The sequence below is a fragment of the Morone saxatilis genome, unplaced genomic scaffold (assembly GCF_004916995.1).
Source record: "Morone saxatilis isolate NCDOM2014 unplaced genomic scaffold, NCSU_SB_2.0 Contig21, whole genome shotgun sequence".
Lineage (NCBI taxonomy): Eukaryota > Metazoa > Chordata > Actinopteri > Moronidae > Morone > Morone saxatilis.
In genome coordinates this window covers 12,562,411-12,572,283 of record NW_023339774.1, presented here as the reverse complement: position 1 = coordinate 12,572,283, position 9,873 = coordinate 12,562,411, and the positions used below count along the sequence as shown (strand labels likewise).

General features: G+C 44.4%; 2 protein-coding genes across 2 annotated transcripts in view; one reads left to right on the top strand and one right to left on the bottom strand.

The window, feature by feature from the left end:
• Positions 1–8,090, top strand: part of ric1 (RIC1 homolog, RAB6A GEF complex partner 1) — a gene marked incomplete in the record, with an annotated part of 34,522 nt that extends 26,432 nt beyond the window's left edge. The window contains 13 exon segments of the mRNA XM_035667844.1: positions 101–190; positions 310–470; positions 1,344–1,482; positions 1,578–1,694; positions 1,797–2,204; positions 2,372–2,683; positions 2,879–3,037; positions 3,472–3,608; positions 3,753–4,033; positions 4,140–4,352; positions 4,459–4,636; positions 4,760–4,948; positions 5,054–8,090. Of these exon segments, the coding sequence (XP_035523737.1) occupies positions 101–190; positions 310–470; positions 1,344–1,482; positions 1,578–1,694; positions 1,797–2,204; positions 2,372–2,683; positions 2,879–3,037; positions 3,472–3,608; positions 3,753–4,033; positions 4,140–4,352; positions 4,459–4,636; positions 4,760–4,948; positions 5,054–5,372 (2,703 nt within the window).
• A 118-nt stretch (positions 8,091–8,208) lies between these two features.
• Positions 8,209–9,873, bottom strand: part of LOC118332313 (endoplasmic reticulum metallopeptidase 1-like) — a gene marked incomplete at its 5' end in the record, with an annotated part of 15,958 nt that continues 14,293 nt past the window's right edge. Inside the window, 1 exon segment of the mRNA XM_035667529.1 lies at positions 8,209–9,873.

Sequence of the window (9,873 nt, the reverse complement as noted above, 5' to 3'; positions counted from 1 at the left end):
GGCTGCAGTTGGATGATATTGCTATAAATGGCTGCAGTTTCAAGTATCAATGAAAAACTTGTGACTGCAATGTGTTTTTTTTATTGTATCTTCTCTGTAGGAGCAGAACATGACAGTGACAGGAGGTCTGGCTTGGTGGAACGACTTTGTGGTGGTAGCCTGTTACAATTTTATAGACCAGCAAGAGCAGGTGAGACTGAAGCACCATTTACTTCACAACTGTTTCTCACAGATCCCACCATCTCTTTTTCTTTGTCGTGATTGTAGTTGTGTACGCATATCCCATTGTTGTCTCTCTGTTGACACTAGTTGAGGCTCTATCAACGCTCAACCAACCTGGACAATGCCTTTGCATCGGTCACTAAGCTGCACTCAGACACTCTGCTGCTCAACGTCTTCAGAGACATGGTCATCCTGTTCAGAGCTGACTGCTCCATCTGCCTCTATAGCATAGAGAGGAGGAACGACAGGTGGGCTCCTGTGTACACATGTTAGACCAGATCCAGATCCAGGTCTTAATTTCATTGCACTCACTATCGCATATCTGACATTAATCTTAGCCCAATGATTATCTAATTTGTTTTAATTCTCTTTTGGTCCAGCTTCGTCTGGTAGTTTTTTTTTTTTATGTGTAACAACGGTAGCAATAATGTGCTGGATGGCTTATACACCCAAAACCTTTACACTGTTTTGGCTTATTCTTCACATCACAAATCCAAATTCTAAGTGCTCAAAACAAATGCTAGTACTATTAAGAGGTGACAGCCTCTTTTGTAAACTGGAGGTTCTCCATTTAACTCAGTTAACTCACAGTTTCTTTCTTTGTCACACTCCAGCACCAGGGAAATCCCTGGCACCAGTAATCATAATAGTATTAGGTAATCATGTTAGTCAGCCACATTTTCCCATGGGAAAAGAGGCTTTTTAAAAGCTATTGACCTAAAACCCATCACATGACAGAACTGGGCCCAGCTTTACGTCTGTCCGGGACTATACATTGTATTTAATTAACTGTGTTTGACCAGCCTCACAACTTTAATGTCAGACTTCAGATTTCTGCTTACTTCAGTATATATAGTGACATTTTACTTTTTTCAGGTATATTTAGTACATTTAATCAGGGTAGTACAATATTTCATTATGCTGTATCAAGTTATTTTCACAGCATTTCAGAAAATTATGTTCGGCCCTAGCAGTCAAATGCTGATGCTGTACTACTAAAAGCTTTTTCAAAAACTTAAAGTTAAAGTCCTCCAAGTCTTTGTCTTGTCTTCTTGCATTAATGATTTTACCTGGAAGTCATGATTCTGACTTACATTATTTACCTCCATTTGTTGTTCCAGTCCACACCCGACAGCCAGCGTAGAGTTGTTGCAGGAGGTGTCAATGTCTCGCTACATCCCTCACCCTGCCCTCGTGGTCTCTGTCACACTCACCTCTGTGCGCACAGAAACTGGCATCACATTGAAGGCGCCGCAGCAGGTAACAGAGGAACACACATATTGAACTAGACTGTCTCTATAGGTGCATGTGCATTCATGTGTTAATGTGTGTGTGTGTGTGTGTGTACATCTTAGGCCTGCATGGCAGAGAGCATCATGTTGAATCTGGCTGGCCAGTTGATCATGCTGCAGAGGGACCGTTCAGGGCCGCAGGTGCGAGAGAAGGAGACACCAGCCAACAACAAGAAGCTGGTGAGTCCATCAACTTTAAACTGCTTTCCCCTGTATTCAGAAATGATATGTCAGAAACGTATCATTACAAATCAAAAATCCCTATAACTCTTTGTCCCCTAGCTACCATTTTGTCCTCCGGTGGTGCTGGCCCAGTGTGTGGAGAATGTGTGGACCACCTGTCGCTCCAACCGGAAGAAGCGCCACTTGCTGGAGGCCCTGTGGTTGTCCTGTGGCGAGGCAGGCATGAAAGTATGGCTGCCGCTGTTTCCCCGTGACCATCGCAAGCCCCACTCCTTCCTCTCCAGACGCATCATGCTGCCCTTCCACATCAACATCTACCCTCTGGCTGTGCTGTTTGAGGATGCCCTGGTACTGGGGGCAACCAATGAGACCGTGCTGTATGACGGCCTGCAGGGGTCCTCTGAACCACTAGAGGCGCTGTTCCCCTACTGCACTGTAGAGAGGACCTCCCAGATCTACCTCCATCACATCCTGAGGCAGCTGCTGGTTCGCAACCTAGGTGAACAGGTATGTGGAGCCTGCTGTCAGCTTAGTGAGGGAGTGATTGTGAACACAAACTTTAGTCTGAACGTTTGCTTTCAGTGGACCGTAGAGGTGATAATACAAACAGTTTCATATCATGATCATGTTTCCAAGTCCATTCTTTCCACTCCTCACTTCTCCCTCCCCTACAGGCTTTGATGCTGGCTCAGTCATGTGCCTCCCTCCCCTACTTCCCCCATGTCATGGAGCTGATGGTGCATGTCGTGCTGGAAGAAGAGGCGACATCGCGGGAGCCCATCCCAGACCCTCTGCTGCCCACCGTGGCCAAGTTCATCACGGAATTCCCCCTCTTCCTCCAGACCATCGTCCACTGTGCCAGGAAGACAGAGTATGCCCTGTGGAACTACCTGTTCGCCGCTGTGGGAAACCCCAAAGATCTGTTTGAGGAGTGTCTCATGGCTCAAGACCTGGACACAGCAGCCTCCTATCTGATTATACTGCAGGTAGCGACTGTGGTTGGAAACGCGTGCTAACACAGACACACACTGATGCTACACACACTTATTCAGTTAGCTTTTCATAGCATAATGCAGTGATTATCAAACATAAATGTAAAGTCTCATTGTGCATACCTAAATGTATCTGTTCATGGTGTCATGACCTCATAAAACCGCCTGTCTCCGCCCCTCTTTGTAAAGAACATGGAGGTTCCAGCAGTGAGCAGACAGCACGCCACTCTACTCTTCAACACGGCGCTTGAACAGGGCAAGTGGGACCTCTGCCGGCACATGATCCGATTCCTCAAAGCCATCGGCTCTGGAGAGATGGAAACTCCGCCCCCAACACCCACCACTCAGGTAAAAATAATGAAGGTGGAATTAACACATGTAGAATATTTTTCATTTCATTAATGTTTTCATCCATCCACCTTATAATTCCCAAACTACTGAAATAGTCAGATTTTTTTTGCTTTTACCATCCACAAATTTTTATCCTTTTCAAATATATCAACATATATCAAAGTGTTTTAAGAAAATCCTGCTTGTGGTGGCTTAGTGTGGATAGAGGGCCACAAATTTAATTTGTTGATATGAAAAACCCGGCTGTAACACCAATAAATGTGTGTAAATTACCATGATAACAATTCATCATAAAGACATGACTCACATAAACACTTGTTGTGAGTAATAAGCTGTACTTAATATAGCAAATCTGTAAATGCATCATTCTTTGTACCCACAAACACTAAACTATACACATGAAACAATGAACTGTGTATCTCTGTCTTTAGGAACCCAGCTCTACTGGGGGGTTTGAGTTCTTCAGAAATCGCAGCATCAGTTTGTCGCAGTCTGCAGACTCCATCACTACGGGCAAGTTCAACCTACAGAAGACCTTCAGTATGCCCTCAGGACCCTCTGTTAAAGGGTATGGACACACACACATACAGTAACATAGAATGTGCATACTTGTGTTATGTTTTGTTCAAACTGTTCTCACTGTCTTCTAAATTTTAAACTTTCCACATTTTCTTTGTCTATCTCTCCTTCTTCCTGCATTAATTCCTGTCAGTCGGGATGTGGAGTGTGCAGAGAACATGTATATCGATATGATGCTCTGGCGCCACGCCCGCCACCTCCTGGAGCAGGTACGCCTCCGAGACTTGGGATGCTTCTCCGCGCAGCTGGGCTTCGAACTCATCGGCTGGTTGTGTCGCGAACGAAACCGCGTGGCCCGCGTTGATGATTTTGTTTCGGCGTTGAAGAGGCTCCATAAGGATTTCCTCTGGCCCTTCCCTGTTATCCCTGTGGGAAGCCTCAGCTCACCTCTGAAGAACGGACGGTGTCGCACAGGTGAGTGACACAGGAGCTGTCTAAAGTGACCAAACCTCACATATGAATGTGAACAACACTGTCTCTATCCCAGCATTTCATGCCGTTTTTTAATTGTTCCCTGAAGTGCTGAGCACACGGCTGTTGAAGTCGCAGTCAGCTGACAGCCTGTTGAACAGCGACATGGACACAGCACCCCCCCAGGCGACTGCCTCCAACCACACCTGGATTGACGGGCTCGGACAGAGGGCCAAAGACATGGACACGGCCTCGTCTGCTCACTCCAACCAACACTCGCCACAGACGCATGATGCGTTCCTGTCCCTGCTCACCAACAAAGGTGATAAGGCTCGAACAGTTAATCCCATCTAACTGTTAACACATAAAACACATTTTATTTTATGCAATTGTTTTCTCCTTTTCCTTGTTGTTTCTCCCCCCTCTAGTGGAAGAGTACAGCGTCGGCTCGGCCACGGACTTGACAGAGACCAGCTCGGTGGTGGATGGTGATTGGACGATGGTTGACGAGAACTCCTCCACTCTGAGCCTGAGTCAGGCCGAGTTAGAGCACATCTCCATGGAGCTGGCCAACAAAGGCCCGCACAAGTCGCAGGTGCAGCTCAGGTGAGATACCATCACTAAAACTTGACTTCCATGATTCACTGCAGTCTTATTTCGTTATGTGCTTTAACTCAATGTGAAACCAAAGCCAGTATTTCACAGCAGTGCGACTCTGTGTACCTTCAGGTATCTCCTTCATGTGTTCATGGAGGCGGGCTGTCTGGAGTGGTGCGTAGTGATCGGTTTGATCCTGCGGGACGCCAACGTAATAAAGCAGGTCATCGGCTTCCTGGACAGCCCCGAGGTTCCCCAAGAAACTGTGCAGAGTGTCAGAAGCGGCTTATTGGCTGTTGAGACATGGGCCTCAATTGACTGGTGGGTATAGCATGTGACCTGTCCAGATGTGTATTTACTGCCCCCAGCTTGTCTCTCTGTCTCTCTCTTACTTGTTACTTACTTATCTCTTTCTTGTATCCCCAGCTTGGGATACAAACCATTTCTCAACCTGATCCAGCCGCAGCTGCAGCGGTTGATGGATTCAGCCGCCGGCGAGCAGGTGCAGCCCGAGGCCTTCCAGCCCTCCAGCCAGAGCTCCAAGCTCGGTGGCGCCGAAGGGCTGGGAGGCGCCGCATTGCCGCGGCCGGAGGACAGCAGAGGGGTAGCGGCTCCGCTGGGCCTGGCCCTGCCCTCCCTCGAACCTGCAGGAGGTTTTTCCCGCCCCGCTTCTGAGGACTGTCCTCCTGAACAGACAGAGGAGCAGGGAGAGGAGGAGGGTGCCTACGACTGCACCTTGTCCTGAAGCCAGGAGCCTCCTCTGGACACTAACCTGTGAACTTTAGACCCTAGAGAGGAGACAGCAGCAGCAGCAGTGGCTTGAAGTAGACTTTTTGTGTGTGTGTGCCTGTGTGTGTGTGTGTGTGTGCGTGTGCGTGTGCGTGTACAGAAAGTACCTCTCCTGCAGGTTCTTACTTAAGTCAGTATTATCCACTCTTCAGATTTGCCCTTTGTGTCGACTAGAACCCCTGTGGATACTGAGCTAGCGACAGACAGCCCGACTGGCACAAAGACATCGCAGCACAACCAGAGACAGGGTTCAGTCTGATGGGTCCTTCTCTAACCGGCCTCATTCTACCAAAATGTGCTGTTAGACAAAAGGCCACTTATGTCAGTTTATACATCAGGTTGTGGTGTTTGGAAGCTGTAGACCAGCAGAGGAAAGCACCAGGCTTTTTTTTTCTCCTTTTTTTTTTTTTACATTTCAAGATAAATGTGTCTCTGTTGCTTTTCTTTGGCACTCCTTCAAGTGCAACTGGAGACTTTGAACATTTTTTTTGTGTTGTTTTTTTTTTTTTCCCCGCTGTCCAGACAAAAAGCTCCATTGTTTCTTTTGGTTGAATGCAAACAGTGCAAGAATCAGTTCAAAGATTAAACACCTGCGTGTGATCACAGCATCATGCTACGTCGCTAAGCAAAATGTGGAACAAAGCTCTAGTCATGAACCATCGCCGAGATTCTCTGAAGTGTGTCTGAGCCGACAGTAAGCGCGCAGGTCTGTTCGTGTGCACAAGAGGTGTTTCATACTTTCATACCTCATATGATTTTAAGATATTTTGTGATACCTTTTTCAATAATGTAACAGTGTACAAGATAACATTATTTTTCTATCAATTACACCTTTGCCCTCTTGAGTCTCCCTGTAAAGAAAAAGACACTCACGGTATGAATTCTATGTAATTCTTGAGAAGTGACGACCTTAAGATTTCTAAGAAAATGATCTCTGAGAAGAATCCACTGTTGCGAGTGCAGACTAGTTTCTTACCACTGATCAGTACCTCTGTTCATGTATTTTTCATGGGACAACGCCCCCACCCCGACTTTACTGAAGTCCAGGCCCCACAAATGTGTCCCGAGGGGAGCTTGAGCCAGAATCAGCAGTCTGCTCTTGTCCGTGAGGTCCAGGTTTTAAACGTCAGTCCAGATCGGCGGTGAGCAGATTCAAGGTCCCGTAGTGCAGCGAGGGGCTCGGGCAAAAAACAGACGCTATAAATACCAAATCATGTGACGCTTTATCCAGCTTTTTTAAACACACATTTGGGTTTCAGTCTCCATGTGGGAGATTCAAAATGTGTTTCCTATCATCAGCGAGGCAGATCATTTAATATTGTTATTAAAGCCATCCAGCTCTGTACATTGTGTACCTGTTCCTTGTCAAAAGCGCATTATTTGGTAGTGTTAACAGTGACTCAGTCGCTACCATTTTGAAGCGAGGATGAGACACTGTCGCCGCCTCGGCTGCGGTTGTCTAATGTGACCCTCATCATCTGATAAGGACTTATATATTTCGTCCAGTCCGATATGCATATCACATCCCTGAACCGCTTGAGACAATGATTACCGATTTCGCCACATGCATTTGTGTGCTCCTGTGTGGATTTCTGAGTGCGTGTACCACATTGTATTGACATGTTTGGTGACTTTCATCACATGCAATTTGTTTTAATTGTATTAGTCCTCAATATTACTATTATTTATTGGCATTATAGCTGAGTGGTAATAACTGAATTGATGCTCGGTTTGTTTTTATGACTGATAAACATTTCCCCCCCTTTAGTTAATCAACGTTGTGTATTGGCTCTCTACCACAAGCACTAAAAGTTTTATCACAGATATGTCAGTATTATATTGTGCAATGTATTGAAATGTTACTCAGCTTTATTTTTTTCTGCGCTTCTACTTCTTGTATTTCCCCCCCCAGCTGTTTGCTTTTACTTTTCATGATAGACCAAATCATGTCAAGTCGGTGTGTACAGGATGAGTTGGGTGCGTTATCTGTTGAAAAATTAAGACTCTTCAAAGTTGAATTGCCTGTATAGTTAGAACACTATTCACAAAAAGGGCAAAAATGACTACGCAGCACAGTGTTGCTGTCGCTGATGTACTGTTGCCACTCAACATAAATCCTGTTGCACCCTCCACTCTGAACAAGCCTACAGCTACACTACGCTGCTGCGCTGTAAGCTTTACTTAACTTGAAAACGGTAACACGATGAACCAAAGACTTTATGTCCAGAGGCCTTCTGTTTTAACCGGTTGCTTCGACTGAGTGCTTGACTCATTATGCAGAGGGAAAAAAACCTCAAACACACACACACACACACACGTACCCCATCCCTCTCATCAGAAACGTAACCGTTGATGCTCCAAACTAATGCTGACAGCATGTGAGACAATTTCCTACGGAAATGAATATTGCAGATCTTTTCTGGGTTCCTTCTCTGCGGGCGAGGAGCGGTCGGTCAGGTGTGTCAGCGCCCCCCCTCCCTCCTGTGTACAGTTGTAAAAGTATTGCCTGTTTCCTGTCCCGGAGTAAAGTTTTATTTCTGGGGCGGGAGCAGCAAACATCCTCAATGCAGTGTAAAGATACTCTCTTGTACATTTGCCTTTTCTACTCATGTTTGGTTTTCTACTTCATTTTTTTTCCTTGTACATAAAGACCAATAAATTATTTTTAAAAATGGTTAGTGTGCCTCATTGAGTCCAACTGTTTTTGTTCTTTGTTTGCTGTATTTCTAATTATAATCTGATCTGTTTTTTGTAGGTACATGCGATAAAATGACAGGATAATACAACAAACATTAACGTAATAAGAATTTTAATTGTTGTACATCGCTAAATTTAATTCAAGCTTTTTGCATAATGTAAAATCACCCCGTCCATTCAATAGAAGGATACCCTGTAACCAGATCAATCCCAATAGCAACAGTCATATATCAATCACTTAATTCCAAACGGACAAATATGCAATTTTAGAAAACGCAAAACAGCAGTTCAAAGGAGAAACAGAACTGTAACAGTAATTTAAAGTGTCAATCACAAAAATGAACAAAATGATCATAGTTGAAAAAAAAAAAAAAACTAATATTAATTTAACTTTCAGAACAAAAAACTGAACAGTTAGAGAAATAGGCATGGGTGTAAAGTCAAGATGTTGGACAAAAAAAAAGAAACAACAATAACATAACAGTTAATTTTTAAAAAGGACATCCTTCAACAACAGGCATTAAGACATTTCAACGTGTATCCCAGAATAGATTTCAGTTAAACTGATATGGACATTTGTGTGAATGATTGTTAGATTTTCTTTGACTGACTGTTACATGTGATAAAGATAAAGCTACATCCAAGTGTGAGTTGACACTGAACAACAAAAACACACTGCAACGCTTAGTCAGCCTCTCAGTCTGAACTGAGTCACATTCATACATTAGATTCTGTCACAAAGTGGCTATTTAAATTCACTTTATCTTGAAAGGAGTTTGTTTTTTTTTCTTCTCTATCTATGTTAAGCTCTCTAGCAGCGCTTGGTGTGAGCTTTAGTTCAGTGGGAGCACCAATGGCGTCAAATGAGCCATTTCACAGCGTTTAACGTCAAACATCTCCCGGCTCCGTCCTACACCTACAGCAGTTCCTCCCGTGTGTTCTTGCTGTTATGAAAACGAACGCACCCTTTTGTTATTCAGCATCCCATTTAATGTTATAATCAGAAACAAAATGGTCAGATTTCTGCCACAACTTGAAATGGTCAGTTAGAAACCGGTGTCCCGTTCATGGTCAGAAATCTAAACAAGCTGAGTACATCTTAAACGTATCTGCTTTCCTCAGCCTCTAACAAAATCCGCTATTTCACTTTACAACAGATTTTTAGAAAAATATTAATTTACATTTGTTAATAAAGCTTTTTCTCCCATAGACACGACTGAAGCACTTTCAGTAAAACGGATTTCGATCTTCTGCGTGTCGCCTCACAACACTGGAGGTTTCCTCGAACACATGGCTTACTTCGGCTGCAATGACTGAACTCTAATGTCAGCATGTTACAGTATTTGCAGGTTCTCTGATCATTAGATGTTGAGTCGAAAGGACAAAAGATAGACATTTCAGAAGCCTGGGTCGCTTTTCGCTGTCCACAGTAAAAGTAAAAACTCATTTTGTGAAAAAAAGAAAAGAAAAAATGCAAATTCATGGTTCAGATTTCCAAGCGATGCTGTGCTGATCAGACCAGGCTGAACAGTGACGTTCATCTGACACATCTGAGTCAGCCAGAAACAAAAATGCTTCATCAACAACCCTCTTAACCGATTACCCCTGGATGGACTAAAGAACTTAAATACAAGGCGAGTTAAAACCTCAGAGAGAGCGAGCGAGGTGATCTCGCTGACTGATCACAGTGCAGGACACACCTGGCCAGCTGTGCAGAGTGAAGGAGAAACATTTGATCAGTCAGTTAGTGTTTCTGTTTG